The sequence below is a fragment of a genome, unplaced genomic scaffold, assembly GCF_019419815.1.
Source record: "Pyrus x bretschneideri cultivar Hongxiangsu unplaced genomic scaffold, Pyrus_bretschneideri_v1 Contig40, whole genome shotgun sequence".
NCBI lineage: Eukaryota > Viridiplantae > Streptophyta > Magnoliopsida > Rosales > Rosaceae > Pyrus > Pyrus x bretschneideri.
Genome location: NW_025999724.1, coordinates 3,192,169 through 3,214,951, shown reverse-complemented (window position 1 = coordinate 3,214,951; position 22,783 = coordinate 3,192,169). Strand labels below are relative to the sequence as shown.

The following is a 22,783-nucleotide window of genomic DNA, read 5'->3' as shown; positions in this document are numbered from 1 at the left end:
ACGTAAACAGAACGAAACAATCAACGCGTAATTGTGTTGATTGTTGCAGGCTTTGTCATTAATTTGGAGAGACGAGTCATCCTCTAATTAGTACACCTACCTACAGAAAAGTAGTTGGTCCACTCACACATGTTCCATACTTGACCATTTAAGTCAATAACCTTGAACTATCGCATGGATTTCCACTTGCTTCGTGGAAATTTTGGTTTGTTGGCCATTTTTGTTCTCAACTTGTAATTTACTTTGAAGTGTGATTAAGATAAATGACAAACAAAAGTGGAGAAGAATCATCTATTTTGTGGGAGTCATTCATCCTTCCTTTTATCCTCCAAAACGACATTTGACAGTTTGCAACTTGTTTGGAAAATAAATGTGAATTTGTCTCTCAAGAGTTGAGGTGTTTTCCGTGTATTTTAGCCTGGTCCAAATAATGTGAATTACGGATTCTGATGGTTTGCAACTTGTTTGGAAAAGAAATGTAAATTTGTTTTCTCAAGAGTTGAGACGGTTTCTGCATTTTTTAGCTTGGTCCAAATAACTTAAATTACGCGCATATATGTTGTTTGCTAATTCCACAAAAAACCAAAAGACTTCTAAAACGTAAACAGAACGAAACAATCAACGCGTAATTGTGTTGATTGTTGCAGGCTTTGTCATTATTTTGGAGAGACGAGTCATCCTCTAATTAGTACACCTACCTACAGAAAAGTAGTTGGTCCACTCACACATGTTCCATACTTGACCATTTAAGTCAATAACCTTGAACTATCGCATGGATTTCCACTTGCTTCGTGGAAATTTTGGTTTGTTGGCCATTTTTGTTCTCAACTTGTAATTTACTTTGAAGTGTGATTAAGATAAATGACAAACAAAAGTGGAGAAGAATCATCTATTTTGTGGGAGTCATTCATCCTTCCTTTTATCCTCCAAAACGACTTTTGACAGTTTGCAACTTGTTTGGAAAATAAATGTGAATTTGTCTCTCAAGAGTTGAGGCGTTTTCCGTGTATTTTAGCCTGGTCCAAATAATGTGAATTACGCATTCTAATGGTTTGCAACTTGTTTGGAAAATAAATGTAAATTTGTTTTCTCAAGAGTTGAGACGGTTTCTGCATTTTTTAGCTTGGTCCAAATAACTTAAATTATGCGCATATATGTTGTTTTCTAATTCCACAAAAAACCAAAAGACTTCTAAAACGTAAATAGAACGAAACAATCAACGCGTAATTGTGTTGATTGTTGCAGGCTCTGTCATTATTTTGGAGAGACGAGTCATCCTCTAATTACTACACCTACCTACAGAAAAGTAGCTGGTCCACTCACACGTGTTCCATACTTGACCATTTGAGTCAAGACAACTCAGCGTGTGGATTGTATTATAAAACACTCGTAGCTTTCCTTGTGCTCCTAAATCAATTCTGATTGTACACTTCTTCTTCATTCTTCAATCGTCTTTGCCTTGATTTTGTTAAATTAAGATGGAGAATGACGGAATCATGTGCTTGAAGAAACTCTTTCATACTTCCATTGTGGTGCTACTTTTTCTACAATGTTTCAACCCTTCCCTATCCTCTGGATTCTATAATGTTTCTGCCGATTTCAGAGCAATTAGCCATCGGGTGGTGACGAGGTGCATAGAGAGTGAAAGGGAAGCACTCCTTGCTTTCAAACAAGGCCTGGTGGATGACTATGATCTCCTCTCCTCGTGGGGAAGAGAAGAACACAAGCAAGATTGTTGCCAATGGCTTGGCGTCCACTGCAGCAATCGAACCAACCATGTTACTCAGCTTCATCTTGGATGGTCTTATTTGGATCAAGCTTACGCAGTTCAACAGAAAGGACGCCCACAGCATATCTATATTATTTGCAAGGTAAGATGATGAGTCCCAAGCTGATTAAGTTGAAGCATTTGAAATATTTGGACCTTTCACAGATTAACTTCAATGGAAGCCAAGTTCCAGATTTCATTGGGTCTCTTTCCAACTTAAGGCACCTCGATCTCTCTGATGCTTCTTTTGGTGGTCGATTTCCAACTCAGATCGGAAACCTTACCCACTTGCAATATCTTGATCTCAGATTCAAAAACTTTGCTAATGTAGAAGATCTGAATTCATGGCTGCCTCATCTTTCTGCTTTAACATATTTGGACCTGAGTGGAAGCAATCTCAGTAATGTTCCTGACTGGATGGAAGCAGTTAATAAGCTCCCCAAACTTACAAACTTGTCTTTGTTTGATTGCAGTCTTCCTTCTCCTCTAAGTCATACCAGTACTCTTTTTAACATAAATTCTTCTAAATCTCTTGCTCATGTTGACCTCAGTTACAACCAACTCACTTCTTCCATACTTCTTTGGTTGTCCAAATACAATGCTAGCCTTGGTCATCTTGATCTTAGATACAATAACTTTGCTAATGTAGAAAATCTGAATTCATGGCTGCCTCATCTTTCTGCTTTAACATATTTGGACCTGAGTTACACCAATCTCAGTAATGTTCCAGACTGGATGGAAGCAGTTAATAAGCTCCCTAAACTTACAAACTTGTCTCTGTCTTCTTGTAGTCTTCCATCTCCTCTAATTCATTCCAGTACTCTTTTTAACATAAATTCTTCTAAATCTCTTGCTCATGTTGATCTCAGTGACAACCAACTCCCATTTTCTTCATCTTCTTCCATATTTGTGTGGTTATCCAAATACAATGTCAGCCTTGTTCATCTTGACCTCTCTTCTAACCAAATTGAAGGAGGGATTCCACAATCTTTTTCCGGGTTATGTAATCTGCAAGAATTGGACCTTTCCAACAACAATCTGAGTGGACAACTTTCCTGGTTGGTTCAAATATTAATGTCTGCATGCCCTGATCAGAACTCATTAAAGACTCTGTACCTCTCATCCAATCATCTTTCTGGATCAATTCCTAATCTCACAAACTTTTCATCATTGCAAGAATTATATCTCGATGACAATCAATTGAGTGGAACAGTACCTGAAAGCATTGGGCATATGTCTAGACTCGAGAGTATCAACCTTGGTATGAATGCTTTGGAAGGTGTGGTTTCGGAAGGCCACTTCTCCAATCTCTCCAAACTAAGGTATTTGTATCTATCCTCGACCTCACTATCTTTGAGCTTCAGTTCTAATTGGACTCCTCCTTTCCAATTGTATTCTATATCTTTGAGCTCTTGCATGGTGGGTCCGCACTTTCCAAAATGGCTTCAAACTCAGAAAAGTTATACGGTACTTGATATTTCTAATGCAAGAATTTCTGATATCCTTCCAAGTTGGTTTTGGAGCCTTCTGTCTCATCAGGATTCTGGATATATTTTTATAGATCTTTCCAACAACCAAATTAGAGGAACAATTCCAAATTCAAGATTTGAGTTTCCCTCATCTTCCTTTAGTCAAGTGAATTTGAGTTGGAATCGATTGGAAGGTCCAGTCCCTTCATTCCTTTCCACAGTGATATCTCTAGATCTCTCCAACAATAATAAGCTTTCAGGGTTAATTTCTTTCATGTGTCCAAAGACTCCGAACAAGGTTAGTCATTTATCCTTTCTTGATCTCTCAAGCAACAATTTGCAGGAACAACTTCCTAATTGTTGGACACGTTTTGAAAATCTTGTCTTTCTTGATTTGAGTGATAATGCTCTTTTTGGGAAAATTCCTACCACAATGGGTTCTTTACCTTCTATTCAAACGCTGAAGTTAAACAAGAATGGGTTTGTGGGGGAATTGCCTTCATCTTTGAAGAACTTGACGACACTAAGCGTTTTTGATGTTGGAGAAAATAACTTATCAGGTTTGATACCTGAATGGTTAGGGGTTGGACTTCCAAATTTTGTTATCCTTATCCTTCGTTCTAATCATTTCTATGGAAGCATTCCACTACAATTGTGTAATATGAGAGACATTCAAATTCTAGATTTTTCAATGAATAACATCTCTGGAAATATACCCAAATGCATCAACAATTTGACTAATTTGGCTCAAAAAGGAAGTTCAAGTATAACTATCCTTCATTCCTATCTGTTCTCATATGGCGGACTAAGTTATTTGGAGGAAGCATCCTTGATATGGAAAGGCATAATGTCCAAATACAAAAGTACTTTGGGGCTGTTAAAGTGTATTCATCTGTCAAGTAACCAATTAATGGGGGAGATTCCTACGGAAATCACTGATCTTGTGGGGTTGGTGTCCTTAAACCTGTCAAGAAACAATTTAACAGGTCCAATAACTCCAATGATCGGGAAGTTGGAGTCCTTACAGTCCCTTGATCTGTCAAGAAACCACATATATGGCGGAATACCAACAAGTCTTTTTCAAATATATGGTCTTGGTGATTTGGACTTGTCAAACAACAACCTGTCTGGAAAAATTCCAATGGGGACTCAGCTCCAAACCTATGATTCATCTGATTTTGCTGGAAATCCTCTGCTTTGTGGAATTCCACTTCAACAGTTGTGCTCTCCTGAGGAAACAAGTCCAGAGGAGCAACCAATGTTTGGGGATCAAGTTAAAGAGAATGATGGGCTTATAACAACAGGATTTTACTTGAGTTTGGCGCTTGGTTTTGTTGTTGGATTTTGGGGAGTTTGTGGGAGTTTGATATTCATCAAGTCATGGCGATACACATACTACAAGTTCTTGAACTGTGTGTACGATTGGCTTTATGTGAGGGTGGCGTTGATCAGGCGACGAAGATTGATGGGCAAACTGTAAGTACTCTTCCACATAATGAATAATATTTTTGCAGTTTTGAGTCTATTAATACTATTGGCTAAGTGCACTTTTACATAGAAAACTGACTATAACGATATGGCATCATTGCCATCATGGTTAATATCATTTTGGTCTCTACAATTGTCTTTAAATTATGACTAATATATGTTGTGGTTTTTTTAATCTTTTTAGCTCGTGCATCTACCGTTGGTAAGCAATGCTCCCCTTAAACTGGAGAAGAAGGAGATCGAGGAGTGCAATTTGAAGTTATAATTTAGTGAAAGTGTTGTGTTTAATTTAGTGGCCTTTTTGTTTTTGCAATGACGTTACTTAGATTATCTTTGAGGGGTTAATTAGGTTCTTTTCATCCTCTTTTACTAAGTGTACCAGTTGATCATTTTCAATAAATTTCTTTGAGAAACTTGCAAGAACTTATTAATCAAGTTACAGAGAGAACAAGCAGACAGATAATTCAATAAAAGATTGGATACGTTAACATTGAGAACATCATACATTACATTGACAGATAATTCAATCAATGTATCTCACATCATCAATGTTAATTCTTTACGGTTCAAGCATGCAAATATTCAAATTGAACAAAAGGGTTTAGTAAAAAATCATTTATTAATGTCCATGCTTGTATAACTTCAAGTGCAGTTGCGAAGCCTCTGAACACAGCAACTAGTGACCTTGCGAACTTATAAGTTACTAATTTCAATACAAAATTTGTTGTATAAACACGAAAAGAAAAGCAATGAAATTTCAACGTAATTAACAAAACACCAAAAATTGACCAAAAAACACAAGCATGAGCTCTAAAAAGCTTTTAGAAAACATGTTTTTGAGGCTATTTACAGTGACCGTATTCTTTATACCGACACCAAACTTTAAGTTCATATGGAAATCTATTTATATGTCGAGTAACACACTAATCTGTAAATATTTTTTACAGATAGTGTGCAAATTTCTTTCTTTCAATCTGTTGTATGCTCATGACGTGATAAACATATTAAAAGTTTACGATTTAATATGATTACTCACTCCCAAATGTAATTGTTATTCTATGAATTCGCTAAAATTTAAGGTTGTGTGTACTATTGTTTTTAATACCTTTTGATTAGTAATACAAAATTGAATATGAGATCATCCTTTTGGTAATATCTTAAACTGCTTACGATATACGTCATAAGCAACCATGCTTACAAACTTAAGCATCCTTAGAAACAACATGCATTAATCCACAACGATTTTTAATCTTACTCAAGGCCCCAAATACGCTTGTGTATCACATAATTTGAAATGTGCAATTTAATTACGATGTATTTGGATTGCACATTTCAAATCTTGTGACACACAAGTGTGAATGTTTTAGATTGATGACTTTTACTCATCTAACGAGATATAAACTTGTTTCGTTCCAAGTGAGTAATTAAGTAAAAATGGTACTCATGTGACCAGCAGGCAACAAGGATGTGAGACATCCTATATGCATGCAATGGCTAAACTTACAAAACTCAACCGAAACGTCGTCGTCGTCTGTTAGCTGTGTTAGGACCAAAAGCGTGGTCGTTTTGATCAGAACATTTCCGGGGCAAAAAGCAGAGGACAGCGATTGAAATTCTAAAGAGTGAGAGTAAAAGACTGGGCCGTTGTACAAGAAGAAGCCGCTATGGGGCGAGGGAATAACACCGAAGGCCTCGTCGGAATCTGAACCAGACCACCGTCCACCGCCGTAGGCGATCCGGCCAACTTGTTGACTAGCGAAGAGTCTATAGCGAGGTCACGCTCGCGCTCCGGAGCGGCCTCCGCGACGTTCCTCCGAGTTCTCGTTCCTCAGCATCCGCGGCCTTCTCAACTTCCTCCGATCGGTCGCCGAGTCCGATTCCACCATCAACCTCTTCTCTCAGACGCAATCGCTCCTCGAGCTTCAAGGTAACCAGAAAATTACAAAATTCCTAGTTTCTGCTTAATTTTTTGCATAATTTTCTAATTGTTGAAATTGATTTAATTATTGTTTTATAGCGGTGCCCATTCAGTTTCGGCACTCGCTAAAAGATTCGGACGATGAGATCGTGTGTAATTTGGATCGCATATTCGGCGTGGAGCCTCTGAAGATCACGAGCCCGTCAACCGATTCCGGGGTCTCGCTTGCGCTTAGGCTTTTTTAGGGTATATTAGTACTTTCATACTAATTTTTGGTTAATAATTATCATAAACTTAAAAATGTGGCCTAATTCTATCTGGTATCAAATTTTGGTTATTTTTCCAAATTTCGTGCCTAGGTTGGATCCTTTCTTTGCTAATATAATACACACTCAAGAAAACACATGTTGCTTTTGATTAGGTTGAAATGTGGAGAGTTCTTGCTGCTGCTCATTGGCAACTGTACATGAGGACATAAGACGTCTTTTGGGTGAGAAATCTGCTTCCTTGTTATGGGCAGCCAGTCAGTTTGGTTCGACTCTTGATCCGGAGCAAAGACTAACTGCACTTCACATCCAAGCTCTCCTCGTGTTAGAGTCCTTAGATCTGTACTGAATCTGAACATAGAAAGCACCCTAGGCATTTTGTTTTGTTTTTCTTTGTATTTCAATGAAATACACTATCAGTAATTTGTAAGAAAATGGTCGTCTTCAATGAAATGTTTGCCTTGACATTTCGTGCAGTAAATTTCAAAATAACTGTCGTCACGGTAATATGGTTGTATGCTAAAACCAAGTTAGCTAAAATTCCTCATGCGAGTCCGGAAGCCCTTGCATTAACAATAATCGCACAATAAACGAACAGTCTCAAGTGAATACAATGCAAGGAACTGTTGCTAAAAGACGAAAAGTAGTGTCTTGGTCAAATGACAGTGATGATTCTTCACTAACAACAATTTACCATAATATATGTGCAAATACATATAAGTCGGTCAATTATTGTGTGTCTTCTAATCTAGTAACTCTTAAGACTAAATTTGTAAAGACCCCAGTCGTAGTGGAATTATTTGAAATAGCTAAAACTCTTGAGAGCTTGCTTGAAGTATCGCACGGGGTCTAAGTCAAGACAATACATTTCCACTTATATCGTGTAAATTTTGGTTTGTAGGTCTCTATTGTTCTCAATTTGTAATTTACTTTGAAACTTGATTAAGACAAATGACAAACGAAAGTGGAGAAGAATCATCTATGTTGTGGGAGTCATTCATCTTTCCTCTTATTCTCCAAAATGGCTTTTGACTGTTTGCAACTTGTTTAGAAAATAAATGTGAATTTGTCTCTCAAGAATTGAGGTGTTTTCCATGTATTTTAGCCTGGTCTAAATAACGTGAATTAAGCATTCTGACAGTTTGCAACTTGTTGAAAAATAAATGTAAATTTGTTCTCTCAAGATGTAAATTACATTTATGTACCGATACAATCATTCCGAAAAATAAATGTAAATTTGTTGAAAATATATGTTGTTTTCTGCGTTTTTTAGCTTGGTCCAAAGAACATGAATTATGTGCATATATGTTGTTTGCTAATTCCACCAAAAACAAAAAAAAAAAACACACAAAAAAACAAAAAAACAAAAAAAACTTATAAAACGTAAACAAAACGAAACAATCAACGCGGAATTGTGTTGATTGTTGCAGGCTTTATCATTATTTTGGAGTGACGAGTCATCCTTTCATTACTACACCTACCTACAGAAAAGTAGATGGTCCATTGGTAGCTTTCCTTTTGCTCCTAAATCAGTTTTGATTATATAGTTTATAAATCAACTAGCCTCTCTGAAAGCACATGAGACTTTTTTTCAATCACTTTTTTTTAAAATGTATTGATGCGCATACAAGGGACATTTTTGTTATCATAGACACTAAGTGCCCCTATATCCTAAGTGCCGTTACTATAACTCAAGTTCACTTCACAATCACCAGTGCATTAATAACTATTTTTTTTTTTTTTTTGGGAATTGTTATTCGCACTTCAAAAATCTTATTCTAAACTCTAAACTTTCTATATTTGAAAAGAAAAATACACTAGTGAGGAGTGTAAAATGAGATTTTTGAAGTGTCAATAACACTTCCCTTTTTTTTTCCTTAAAAAAACAAACGATATTTTCTACACTAAGGAAGAACGGGTGGACTTAGCTTTACAAGGGAAAACAATAATATTGTTCAAATTCGCCTTTAGCAAATCTCGTATCTAAAACATCTTACTTACAAGTGAAGAGGAATACCGCTAGACTATATTATTAAGTGTTAATAGCTATTAATATGTAACAATTTAACCAAATATTCAAATATGTTTGTCTGATTGGAAAGATTGGAAATAGAAAAACTTGGAAGCAATTGTAATTAATAAAAGGTTTGTGCAGATGGCATCTAACAGAATTTGCTTTCTTACCACTGATCAATCCAAAATATTTTTAGGCAAAATAGGAAGAAAATAAACCCAAAACCAAAATAAAATTAAAAATATAATGCAGGGCACCCATCTCAACATGTAAAGACATGATTGCAAAACCAGTTCACCTTCCAAAGCCAACCAAAAAAGAGAAGTAAATTGTATATTCCACATATATATTAACAATTTAGAGAGAGAGAAGGAGAGAAATCACAATGACAATAACATAAAAGCTTGGAAATTTAAAGAAATATACTTATATGAACCACTTCAATTTGTTCTTTCACAGTTGTTGAGTAAAAGAGTAAGTTTAGATCATGCTGAAAATTGTAAATTATTACATCAATGGAGGTTTCATAAGTGGACCTAAGTAAAAAACACCAAAAGAGAAAGAAAATGCCACATTTTCTTCCTCACAAAAGTTCAAAAAATATTTAACCTTGAAGAAAAAGGGCATTTTTCTATCCTTCTGTGAGAGACCTTCTCTCCTCTATGAGAGTTTTCTTTCCCCCTTTGGTGAGGGTCTTCATCTTGCCCACCTTCTCTAGGGCCAACTCCAGCTTTGGCTAGAGTCGGTTGCCACTTTTCCTTTTCTTCTTCTATTTTCTTCTCTTCTCCACTTCTCTGCTGTGTTCTTCTCTTCTCTTTTTTTTTCTTCTATGACTTCCTCCTCCTGTTTTGTTTCTCAATTTGTTTTCTGTATCTTACCCCGCTGGTATGCCTTGTTCTTGTTCATCCTTGGTTCGATTTTCAGCCATGTTTCATATTGAGATTGTGTGTAGAGCTCTAATGGCTCGTGTGTTTCCAACACCACCACTTTCTCGTTTCTATTTGCCTTTTTTGGCAGTGACTTCACGGACTTCATCTTGATAGTTGGCTTCTTTGTCTTTGTTGTTGCTATCCTTACTCTATGGCTGTGCTCGCGGAGCAGATCGAAATTCGCTAGTGCATTTGATGAGGTGTTGCTTGGTTGTGGGTGAGGATTGGAGTAGGTCGGAATTCTCTGTGGTGGCGGAAGCAGTGGAACTTTCTAGTTGCTATCTGTTGTGTTTTGCCTTTTGGGCCGACTCTGTTTGTTTGGCCCTTTTGTTTTTCTGTTTGTGTTTGGCCCCTTTTGCTTGTTTATAAGTTAGTTTTGGGCCTGTGGGTTTTCTTTGTTTGTGTTGCTTTTCGGTGTTTAATAAAAAACTTGCTTTCCAAAAATAAAAAATAATAATAATAAAATAATAAAAGAGAAACAATTCACCAACCTGAAAACTGTAAACAATATTCACATTCCTCCCCATTCTTCAACAGAGCTGCCTCCAAAGTAATACTTCCAGTATTCCACCACCAAGCAGGGATCCATTAGAATTTACAAGCATCAAAAGATAGCCATTCGCAAACTAAAATGATTAACTCTTCATCATAATTGGTCAAAAAAATAAAAAATAAAAAATAAAAAAAAATAAAAAAAATAAAAGGAGTACTCATGAGCATTGATGATTGATCCATGAATTTTCCTTAAAAACTTATGGACTTTCAATAATCACTGTTTTGATCCAAATTAAACAGTTGTACCTGTTCAAGCCCAACGTCTCACTTAACTCATGATTTTGTTGTTGGGTATTTATTTTAACAGAAACAAACAGGAAACTGCCCAAAGATTGATAAACACTTTTGACGCGGCATAAATGGGCAGCAAGACTAAAAAGGATGAGTAATGATATTCATATTATATTTTTGTACCACATTTTCATACCACTTTACGTGGTATTTGATATGGACAACCACATCATTTGAATTAATCATATTTTAAAATTTAGTTTATTATTTAATAAACTAATAACTAAGAAAAATAAGTTAATTAAATAATGATTGTGGTATACGAGGAGTCTTTCTCATTCATTTCCTTGGCTTTTGCAATTTTTTTGAATGATGTGGCTGTCCACATCATATGCCACCTAAGGTGGTGTAAAAATATGGTATAAATAGCATTACTCAAAAAGGATTACTCAGTGGAGTTTTTTTTTATAGGAAAAGTGCTTTTCAACGACAAAATCTATATATCCAAGAGGATCAAATGTATTCAAGTGGGAGCTCATCCTGTGACAAATATTACATCAGCCACTTGAATGAAAGGAAATGAACCGAGTTTAAATTACTTAATTCTGAATGAAGAAAGTTTTTATAAAAAACATCAAAAGAAGTAGAGAAAATGACACCCAATTCATTACAAATTCTGTTATAAAAAAATTAAAATTAAACTCGTCATTCGCAAGTCGAAAGTACAACCAAATATCTTTTTAACTGAATAGTTTTTTTACTTCCAACTAGAATTCTCCTTTTCAATTGAAATACGTACGATTGAGGTCCTAGCAAGACTCGCAAGGTACCTGACGTTCTCGCTCTTTAAGAAAAATTTGAAATTGTTGATTAAACCAACATGGAGAACTCAAACCACAAATGACTCTTCCCTCCATTATCTCATTAGACTTTTCTTTCCCATTTTATCCCTCATGTCAAGTTTCACTTTTATTTTCCAATTGAGCTCCTCATCTACTTCTTGTAGTTGATGTATAATGTATTTAGTATTTGACTAGTTCCTTTCAAATAGTGTTTTTATTTTTTTTATTTTTTATTTTTTTTAACTATATCAGAATGACAGAATAGGGTGGCAGAATCTTGAAACTAGCTATAGTGGATGTTGATACCAAAGTCTAAGCATTGAGGTAAAACATCACTTACAAAGTCGCAACTTATATGAAATGGGTTAAATGTCACGCAATGTCTTGATCCATAAACGAATGACATGTGTTGAAAAAAATTACTTATCATTCTTTTGCTGAAACGAGACGTCATGGTGGCAATGAATCCATTCTATGTATTAGAGCATTAGATCTTCATCGACACATACATCAACTTCCTCGTCACAATCTTCAACATTTGATTTTAAATCAATACTGAAGCCCATACTTATACTTATACCTTTATTAAACGAAAAAAAGAAAAAAAAAATTAGAATTGTAAATCAATTAAGTTAGATATTAGCACTCTAGAAATCTGTACAACAAACAAGCATCATGATATAATGTGAAAATTGTATTTGTTGAAGAAGTTATTTCCTCATTCATTGAGTCTAAATAAAATATATATAATTACAAGTGAGGCTGTAGATCGCTAAGGCTTATCAAATCTCACAATGGACTATCATCATACATTTATCTCAAAGTAAAGCATTACGATCACAACATCAAGTATAGTTTCACTAGAACTGTACTTGACTTAAAACAAATAATGAAATTTGTCCCACAACAGTTCCCAGATGAGATTGACCAAGCTTCTGCTTCACTGCAATTTTCTCTTTTCAGTCCCAGAAAGAGTTGTAATTTTGGTTAAGTGATCGACGATAAGAACATGACTGATGGGCATTGAAGTTAAAGGGGTAGAATAGGAAAGAAATGTCCGATGAGATAATGGAGGGAAAAATCGTTGATGATGGGATAAAAATACCAAATGCCTAGCGAGTCTTGCAAGCAATTCTCATAGCTTCAAACTCATAATTTGGATCGTAATCTTTGGATTGAGCTCGGGTGGTAGACTAAGAGAACTCAGTGGTTTACTCCCCGAATAAATTGTTAATTTTCTACGCCCCTCATATGAAGTCATGATAGAGAACTCAGTGGTTGACTCCCCCAATAAATTGTTCATTTTCTATGCCCCATACAAAGTCATGATTGCTAGATATATATAGTCTTTGTAGCGTGTTGATCTTTGGTCTTTGTAAAGTTATTACTCTAGTTTTTCCAAGCAATATAAAGTATAAGACACTCTATAGTTTGAAATACATGCAATAATGCCTAACACCATTCACTGTCTTTTCTTTAGTCTATGATAATGTTAGTTCATTCTGATTCAAATTCTGAAAATATATCAAAAGAACAAAAAACTAAAAAACATGAACTTTCTTTTCCTTTTTCCTACTTACATAAAACCAGTATGCATAGTCTTGTTGGATGGGCAATTGGGCATATGCCTCCTTGTGGATTGCAGCATTTGCAAGATTAAATACAATTAAAATCAAAACTCAACCAAATCAAGGCAAAAAATCATTTAATTTTGCGTCAACAATTCAACTAGTAAAGTCTAGTTAATGGCCTGGCCACTTCCATTGAGCCAAGTCAAGCACATATTGTGGGTTGGTTGGCCATCTTAACTTGCTTTTTCTATGTCACTGTTTTAGTTACAACTAGAAATCAATGCCCGCGCGTTGCTGCGGGTTTTAAAAGTTTATAAAACATGTATAAAGTTGTATTTCAATAGTAGAAAACGATAGTAGGCAAGAGAAGCAAAGAGCTAGGTGCATAACAAAGCTTCAGTAATGCATAAATGATTTCATCAAATGTAAAGGAAAGGATTGCTAACTACTAAGACATGCAACTAACACAAAAACAGTTACTCTTGAGCTTACAATTATGATTGTTGTTTGACCGAGATTATTCAGCTCAATCTGCTTTGTTCATCTATTTCTTACGCTTTCTGTGTTGATCTCTCAACCCTGAAAGGAATAACAATATCAATACAAAATGAGAGGAAACAAAACGGGTGAGAGCAACGGCGAAGCAAAGTTGGAACTGAGAGGAAACAAAATGGAAGAAAATAAAACACAAACAAAGCACCACGTGACGATCAACACGTGGGCTTGACAAAACTGTGCTGCACTGTAGCAAAAACAAATGCAATCAATAAAAAAAGTGAAACAAAGTCCAAGCCAAGCATAAGCAGACAAATACAAATTAAGGGGAAAATAACCAAGAATAAAAAGATGAGGCTTTTCAAAGCTTACCAAATAGAATCACCAAGCAATTTTCCAAAGCATTAAGTGATCTTTTGCAATCCTTCTTCGTAAATTTACAAAAAACACAGGAATAATTATATAAGCAACTAATAAGCTAAAAAGCTGATACAAATTAACGAAGAAACCATTGAAGTTAAAAAAATACAACATTTTAACACAAATTGAATGATTCAAATCTCTGTATAGTTATCAATAAAATAGGTGAGTGCATTTTCAACTATTTGGGTTATTTACTTTAAGTAGATTACACCCTTCACATGCTCGGTGAGGAAAATCAAAACCAATTAATAGCAAATTTCAGGAAAACATCCATTCTAGATATGAAACAAAAGCACATACGTCAAGTCAATGTTCTTACTATATTCATTTAATCCAATGATAATATAAAAATTAAATTATACCTCTACTTTGTAATGTTTTGATTTTGTTTTATCTGCAGCTAAACCTAAATTTCAATGGTTCCCAGTATAATTATGTGAAAAACCAGATAGCAACACCATGTAAAAGTCATATTGGGTGTCCACACCCACACCTATCAATTTACACATAAATTTGAACTTTGAATTATTTGGGTTTCAAAAATATTTGCACAAAAATTTGAAAAAAAGATGAATAAATTAAAACAAAGTAATATCTACTGGCAATTGAGACTGACCCAAACCTGTTATCAAGCTCTGCTATACGAAATAGAAATGGGCCGCGAAGAGAACTGTGCAGTATCGACAAAGTCTAGAACAACCTGGAAATTTACAAAAGTTAAATTTACAGCCAAAGAAGCAATTATTTACTGAATTATAAAGAAAAATCTTCACAAAATAGTGTCTAGTTTTACAAATAAATGAAACCCAAATCAAATTTATTGATAAAATCTAAAAGATTGAAAGATTAACTGATTAAGAAAAAAAAGGCATGAATCCTACCATAAAAGATGTAAATTTTTGCGTTGGCAAACGATTCATAATCTACAAATGATATCTTAAACGGAACACATTAATCCAAGTCAAAAGTTCCCAAATTTAAATCAACCAATATGAACAAAATATAAAACATGGTTCATTGTTTCTCTTTGCATTTTACATCACATGGTGTTTCCCAATATACTATTGTCTTAACATTTCTTATACTCATGCATTAGATAAAAAATGATACCATGCTAAAATTACATGGACTGCTTTATCAAGGTTTAAGGAAGCAACCCCAAATCATAGTATCTACATATTTTTTTTTCAAATTATCTAAAACACTTAAGCAAAACCATCACTTCTCCGAAGCCATGTGAGGCAAGCACCTGAATCGACAATGAAGAAACAAAGAAATCAATCTTCGATCACCAAACAAAGATTCAAACCCAGATCTGCTTGTCTAATAACAAATCAAATTGACAGCAGCAATTCTTTGTTCTACGTTCTTCCGATGATGATCGGGCAATACTGTTGTTAATGTAGATAAAGGTAACGGACACAAACCTATAACAACTAATTCAAATATATCCCTTTCAATCTATAGACTAATTCAACGATCTGCTCTTCTTGGATATCTAGGGAAAGAAATAACATCTCTAATGTCGTCAATACCAGTAGCAAACATAACCATCCGTTCAAATCCTAAACCAAAACCACAATGTTTGACAGCCCCGAAGCGCAGCAAGTCAATGTACCACTCATATGGCTCAGCAGCAAAGATAAAATCTTTTGCAACACATAAATGGAAACACCAAGTCATCCAATACCATCCAAAACCATAAAACAACACAGCAACGACACCAAAATTAGAAAATAAATAAATCCCACAGATTGGACTTTCACACTATAGAAAACATAACTTTCACAATATTAAAAAATACAATTTGTTGCAGAAAATGTGTAAAAAACCGAAATTATTTACCTTGAGTATAATTGGCTTCCAAGCTTGTGCACAGAAGCCCCAAAAAACGAAGAGCACAGTTACCTGAAACAAAACACAGAAGCAAATCATACAACCAAACAACAGATCTAAGGATATAAACAAAACACCCAAAATTACAAAAACTAAATTCCAAAAAACGTAGAGCAACACGTTTTGAAACGAAAAACACAAACAAATCATCGACCCAGACAGCTGATCTAATGATATAAAGAAAATACCCAGAATAAGGAAAAAAAAATACCTCCACAAATCCCACCTCAAGGTTAAGTAGATCAGACTACCTACCAATTGTCGATACATCGTCGCATCTTCCAAATCTTTTCCTTCATGTGCACTCATTTTGACATTTGGCTCCATCGGCGTAGAGATCAGCTTGCATTCGAGCATTCCGAACATCTTCAATAAATCTTTGGAATACTTCTGTTGACAGAGAAATATTCCTTCTTGTGTGCGATCAACCTCTAGACCAAGGAAGTGCTTGAGTTGACCAAGTTCCTGCATCTGGAAACGGACTGATAAATTCTCCTTCGTCCGAAGAATTTCTGCCTCATCATCACCGGTTATGATCAAGTCATCCACATACACTAGCACGATAGCTAGCTTTCCTTCATTGGCTTTGACAAACAAGCTGGAATCTGCAGGTGTTACTGAATAACCACTTTGTGTTAGAAATTCAGCAATCTTACCATACCACGCCCTGGGTGCTTGTTTCAATCCGTAGAGTGCTTTCTGCAGTTTACACACATATTCAGGATGATCTTGGTTCTGAAATCCCATTGGTTGGATCATGTAGATCTCCCAATCCAGCTCTCCATGAAGAAAAGCATTCTTCACATCCATCTGCCACAGATTCCAGTCTTTGTTGGCTGTAAGTGCAAGTAAGACTCGGACTGTTGTAAGCTTCGCCACTGGACTAAACGTTTCATCATAGTCTAGTCTGTACTGTTGAGAGAAACCACGAGCTACCAATCGTGCCTTGTACCTCTCGATTGACCCATCTGGACGACGCTTTATCTTGTAAACCCACTTGCAAGATATGGGTTTCACATCTCTTGACTTTGGCACGAGATCCCAAGTCTGATTTTGCTGAAGTGCATCAAGCTCTTCTTTCATAGCTGTCATCCACTCAGAACTCTGCGATGCTTCTTCGAACGTCTCAGGTTCTGTTGCTTCTTCAATTATGGCTGCATTGGCATATTTGGGATTTGGTCTCCGTGCTCTTGTTGACCTTCGGAGTTGATTCTTCCGGTACACTAGGCCCACCTTCTTCGTCTGGTTGTTGATACACACCTGTTTGCCAAAGACTCTTAGGTACTTCTTGGTCGACATCGTCTCCAGTAAGCAAATCTTCAGGCTCATCTGGACTTGATTGGATTTGGGCAGCTTGGTCTCCCAGTTTCCCTTGCAACGTATCTTCAAACTCTTTTGGGTCAGGTGACGCCTCATTTTCTGAGCACCAACAAGATGATGCTTCTGCGTCCCATTCTTCCTCCGTAGCGAATAATGCTTCAGCATCCCAGCCATCTTCACTATTCTCCTTCGAACTGGAAGTAGCAGTATTACTTTCAACAGGCTTTTTCTTGGTCCAACAATCTTTCGCCATGTGGCCATTCTTTCCACAATTGTAACACTTGCCCTCAAATCTTTTATTATTCTGGGACTGACCACGGTTGCCGTGATACTTCGGAGCTCCCCCTGGCCGAGAACTCCCTCCTCCTTGATGACCTTTTTCCTTGTCACCATTTCTTTTAGATCCACCACCAGCACGCTGCTTAAAGCTGCCTTTGCTTTTGTTGGTGTAGAGCGCTTCCTCTTCACTCTTCAGTGAGACTCCTCCCATTTGCTTGGCCATAGCTTCTTGACTTGCAAGCAAATTTTCAAACTCAACAAGCGATGGTTGTGTCGGCCATCCTTGTATAGCGGCAATGAACCCTCGATATTCGGGTCTCAAACCATGGATAATTATTCTCTTCATCCTGGTTTCCCCAATAGGAGCTGTTGGATCTAATTTTGAAATTTCGCGACATATCGACTTCACCTTGTGAAAGTACTGGGCAATCGTCATGTCGCGTTGTACCATTGATAGCAACTCATTCTCGAGAAGTTGCAATTTTGTATCGTTCCTCTTCGAAAAGAGTGTAACAAAAGTGTCCCATGCTTCCTTTGGCGTTCTAGCATCCCGAATGTGCTCCAACATTTCTTCTTCTATTGTGGTCTTTAAAGCAAACATTGATTTGCCTGCTTTAATTTTCCACTTCTGCAAGACACCCTTAGCATCTTCCGCTGCCGGTTGTGTAGCTTCACTACCACCGACAACCTCCCACAAGTCTTGACCTTGAAGGTAAGACTCTATACACGTTGCCCACATGTTATAGTTTTGGTTGTTGAGCTTCTTGATTCCTCCAACAACTTGAAGATCACCCATCGTATCGGCAAGACTTTGACTACACCGAGCAAGCTTGAGTGACTACCGTGCAGAGTAATACACTACTCTCGACACAAAGAAGCTCCCTCTCAAGGTTTGTGATAACCCCAACAATAATCTCAAGAAACCTTTTCTGATGTGGAAGATCAGTCAAAACTGCAACCACAGAGCATACTCGGAATTCCAAGAGACTTTACAACCAATGCTCTACCAAGACCGATCCCTGACCGACTTGGCTCTGATACCAATTGTTGAATAAGAAGAGTATCCAAGATAACTCTAATGATCCCAAGAAGAAGAAAACAGAACACACTCTTAAAGAAAGCTCACAAAACAAACTAATTAGCAAAGCTTTTCTTATTTAGCTCTAGGCTTTGTTTTTCCTTGGATGATTTACAATGCTTGAGGACTTGGGTATTTATAGCAAACCAAATGAATAAACTAAGATTATTTATTACCACACAAAACACATTAATTGCACCTAATTTATTTTTATTCAACCATGCCTAACATTGCCTAATTTTCCATACCTAACTTTGACATTGATTTTCAACATATATATATATATATATATATATATATATATTCGATGCAAGCTTGTTTGTGAAGTACTCAGACATCCATATACACTTGCACCTTCATTGTGCTCCCATCTTTTTCGATATTACATTCCATTAACAAACCCCAAATAGTTGTGCTGCTTCTCGATTATTCAATCGCCTTTACGTTGATTTGAATATTAAGATGCACTTTTATGCTTTGATTGCGGTGCTAATTTCGTTACAACATTTCAACCCTTCACTATCCCTTGGATTCGATAATAAAGTTTCTTCAGGAGTAGCACTTGGCCACGGTGATGCTTCTGGTGTGGCGGTGAGGTGCATAGAGAGGGAAAGGGAAGCACTCCTTGCTTTCAAACAAGGCCTCGTGGATCAATACAACCAACTCACTTCTTGGGGATCTCCTGATTGTTGCACATGGGAAGGAGTTTTCTGCAGCAACCAAACCAAAGGTGATCATGTTATCAAGCTTGATCTTCTACTATATGATTTGCAAGGTAAGACGATAAGCCCTAAACTGATTGAGTTGCAGCATTTGAAATATTTGAGCCTCTATGGAATTGACTTCAATGGGAGCCAAATTCCAGATTTCATTGGTTCCCTATCCAATTTAAGATACCTCGATCTCTCTGACGCTTCTTTTGGTGGTCGAATTCCAAGTCAGCTTGGAAACCTTTCACACTTGCTACAACTCAATCTTGCCTACAACCACTTTGCTACTAATGTTGTGCAAAATCTCAATTCTTGGCTCCCTCGTCTTTCTTCATTAACACATTTGGATTTGAGTTACAACAATCTCAATAACACTTATGACTGGCTCGAAGCAATTAATAAGCTCCCTAAGCTAAGGGACTTTTCATTAAGGGATTGTTCTCTTCATTCTCCTCCAATGCCTTCCACTCTCTTTACCATAAATTCTTCTAAATATCTTGCTCATGCTGATTTCAGTTTGAACCGTCTCACATGTTCTTCGATATTCATATGGTTTTCAACCTATAGTACAAGCCTTGTTTATCTTGACCTCATTGGCAACAATTTAACTGGTCCAATTCCTGGTGTTGTTGGAAACATGACCTCGCTTTCCTATCTTGATCTCTCTTTTAACCAAATTGAAGGATGGAGTCCGCATTCTTTTGCTAGATTATGCAGTTTGCGATCGTTGGTCCTCAGGAACAACAGACTGAGTGGACAATTTTCCCAGTTGGTTCAAATATTAATGTCTGCATGCGCTCAAAACTCATTAAAGTTTCTGGACCTCTCTTACAATCATCTTGTCGGGCCATTTCCTAATCTTATAAAGTTTTTGTCGTTGAAAGATTTAAATCTCTCTGGCAATCAAATAAGTGGAATAATTCCTGAAACTATTGGGAAAATGTCTAAGCTCGAGAGTATCGACCTTAGTATGAATCATTTGGAAGGGGTGATTTCCGAAAGCCATTTCTCACGACTTGCCAGATTGAAATATTTGGATTTGTCCTTTAACTCTCTAGTTTTAAACTTCCATTCGGATTGGATTCCTCCTTTCCAATTGGATTATATAATACTAGGTTCTTGCAAGGTAGGTCCAAATTTTCCACAATGGCTTCAAACTCAGAACTTTTATTCTAGACTTGATATTTCAAATGCTGGAATTTTCGATATCCTTCCAAGTTGGTTTTGGCGAGGAATGTCTCCTAATTTGGCCTTCATGAATCTCTCACACAATCAAATTGGAGGAACAATACTTGCAAATTTGACATTGGAGTTTGCATATTCCCCTCAATTACATTTGAGTTCCAACAAATTGGAAGGTCCAATCCCCTCATTTCTATCACAAGGGTCATTCCTCGATCTCTCAAATAATAATTTTTCTGGGCCGATTACTTGGTTGCGTGCACCGACCGCAACAAGTTTAACCTTTCTTAATCTCTCAAGTAACAATCTCTATGGACAACTTCCAGATTTCTTGACATATTTGGACAATCTGGTCATGCTCGATTTGAGTTACAATGCTCTTTCTGGGAAAATTCCTGCCACAATAGGCTCCTTATTTCGGATGGAAACGCTGAAGTTAAGAAGCAACAGGTTTTTGGGAGAATTGCCTTCATCCTTGAAGAACTGCACAGGTTTAAGAGTCATTGATCTTGGAAATAATACATTATCGGGACCTATACCAAAATGGTTAGGAGTCAGTTTTAAGGATTTGGTTATCCTAATGCTTTCATCTAATAATTTCAATGGAAGCATGCCATCACAGTTATGTCGTCTATCACGCATTCAGATTTTGGATTTCTCTATGAACAACATCTCGGGAGGTATACCCAAGTGCCTCAATAATTTGACTACTCTAGCTCAGAAAGGAAATCCAAATATGAAGATCACACATTATTACGAGGCGCCCGAGATTTCAGATGAGTATGAGGATGATGCGGCCTTCATATGGAAGGGAAGCATGCAAGTATACAGAAACACTTTGGGGCTTATGAAGAGAATTGATTTCTCAAGCAACAGATTAATCGGGGAGATACCAAAAGAAATCAGTCATTTAGTTGGATTGGTTTCTTTAAACCTATCGAGAAACCGATTAACAGGTCACATAACTCCAGACATTGGAAAGTTGCAGTCATTGGATGCCCTTGATTTGTCAAGAAACCAGTTAGATGGAAGAATTCCGACAAGCCTTTCTCGAATAGATCGCCTTGGTGTCTTGGACTTGTCATACAACAACTTGTTTGGCGAAATTCCCATTGGAACTCCGCTCCAAAGCTTTGATCCCTCTACTTATGCTGGAAACCCTCAGTTGTGTGGACCTCCACTTCAAAAGCCGTGTATTCCAGAAAAAACAGATCATCCAGATCAGAACATTGGGATGAGAAAAGAAGAAGAGAAGGATGAGCTTATAAGCAAGGGATTTTACATATGTGCGGGGCTTGGATTTTTTGCTGGATTTTGGGGAGTTTGTGGCAGTTTGATATTCATCAGGTCATGGAGATACGCGTACATCAACTTCTTAAATGTTTTAGATGACTGGTTTTATGTGAGGATTGCCTTGATCAGGCAACGGTGGATGCTCAAAACATCTCAAACGACAAGCGCGCGGTAATTTTACTACGAGGTACGTACCGATCTTCATCTCACAGATACACGTACACACGCACATATATGAGTAGTAATTTTGTTATCAAACTTAACTACCGCCGCTTGTTTACTTTTATCTCTTAGGTAGCTCCTGATATCTTCTGATCGAGGAAATTACCAACTGCTCCCCGTCATCAGTCAAAGTTGCCATGCATGCATCATTTGTGCGCTAATATTCTATAGGGGTGCCTTTTGGAGTATGGAGCTAGGTCTTTATTATTGTTTGCGTTGTATTGTATTGTATTTGTATTTGTATTTGTATTGTATTGTATTGTATTGTATTGTTTGTATTTAAAAAAAAAAAAAAGAGAGAGACTATTGTACTAAGAAAAAAAGGAAAGATTATTGAAGTTTGATTTGTACTAGCCGCCGTTTTAGTGCCTCCTTTATGTCTTCTTTAATTACTCGTCATATGTTTACCCACTTAACTAAATAACTAACATTAACCGTTTTAGTGTCTCCTTTATGTACATCTTCTCTAATTACTTGACATGTGTTCACCCACTTAACTAAATAACTAACATTGGTAACTAAATTAGAGTCAACGAATCAAATCAAATTAACGTACTAAATCTAAGTCGACAAATCAAATCTGCTATCCCCAACTATGTGTCTCCTTCATGTGTTTTCTTGATACTTTTTCAACACGTGTCCTCCAACTTAACTAAGACTTAACACTGTTAAATTTTTTAATTATCTTTTTCAAAAATTAACTGAACATATAACAAGCACCTTCTATGTAGTATTTTAACTTATTTCAATACATGAAAATTAAACATATTTTTTAACCTATTACTGAAGTTCGATTTGTACTTAATTGTATTTTAACTTATTTCGAAACTGAAC

The 22,783-nt window shown here is 36.5% G+C and overlaps 2 protein-coding genes and 2 long non-coding RNA genes across 5 annotated transcripts; 3 read left to right on the top strand and 1 right to left on the bottom strand.

The window, feature by feature from the left end:
- The first annotated feature begins 1,393 nt into the window (after positions 1 to 1,393).
- Positions 1,394 to 5,138, top strand: LOC103957404 (receptor-like protein EIX2). The gene is made up of 2 exons (XM_018649885.2): positions 1,394 to 4,713; positions 4,910 to 5,138. The coding sequence occupies exons 1-2, from the start codon at positions 1,742 to 1,744 to the stop codon at positions 4,929 to 4,931; spliced, it is 2,994 nt and encodes a 997-aa protein (XP_018505401.2). The 5' UTR covers positions 1,394 to 1,741; the 3' UTR covers positions 4,932 to 5,138.
- Positions 5,139 to 6,231: 1,093 nt separating this feature from the next.
- Positions 6,232 to 7,376, top strand: LOC125469133. Its single transcript, XR_007251455.1, has 3 exons — positions 6,232 to 6,652; positions 6,743 to 6,889; positions 7,065 to 7,376. It is a non-coding gene; the product is annotated as an uncharacterized LOC125469133 (long non-coding RNA).
- Positions 7,377 to 13,333: 5,957 nt separating this feature from the next.
- LOC103957405 lies at positions 13,334 to 14,896 on the bottom strand. Of its 2 annotated transcripts, XR_007251454.1 has the most exons (4): positions 14,592 to 14,896; positions 13,919 to 13,973; positions 13,544 to 13,630; positions 13,334 to 13,345 (listed from the first exon to the last, which is right to left on the bottom strand). It is a non-coding gene; the product is annotated as an uncharacterized LOC103957405 (long non-coding RNA). The 2 variants fall into 2 exon arrangements; XR_007251453.1 differs by lacking the exon at positions 13,334 to 13,345 and having other exon boundaries at positions 13,415 to 13,630; positions 14,592 to 14,895.
- Positions 14,897 to 18,867: 3,971 nt separating this feature from the next.
- Positions 18,868 to 22,611, top strand: LOC125469131 (receptor-like protein EIX2). Its single transcript, XM_048566103.1, has 2 exons — positions 18,868 to 21,914; positions 22,022 to 22,611. The coding sequence occupies exon 1, from the start codon at positions 19,005 to 19,007 to the stop codon at positions 21,900 to 21,902; it is 2,898 nt and encodes a 965-aa protein (XP_048422060.1). The 5' UTR covers positions 18,868 to 19,004; the 3' UTR covers positions 21,903 to 21,914; positions 22,022 to 22,611.
- Positions 22,612 to 22,783: the final 172 nt, after the last annotated feature.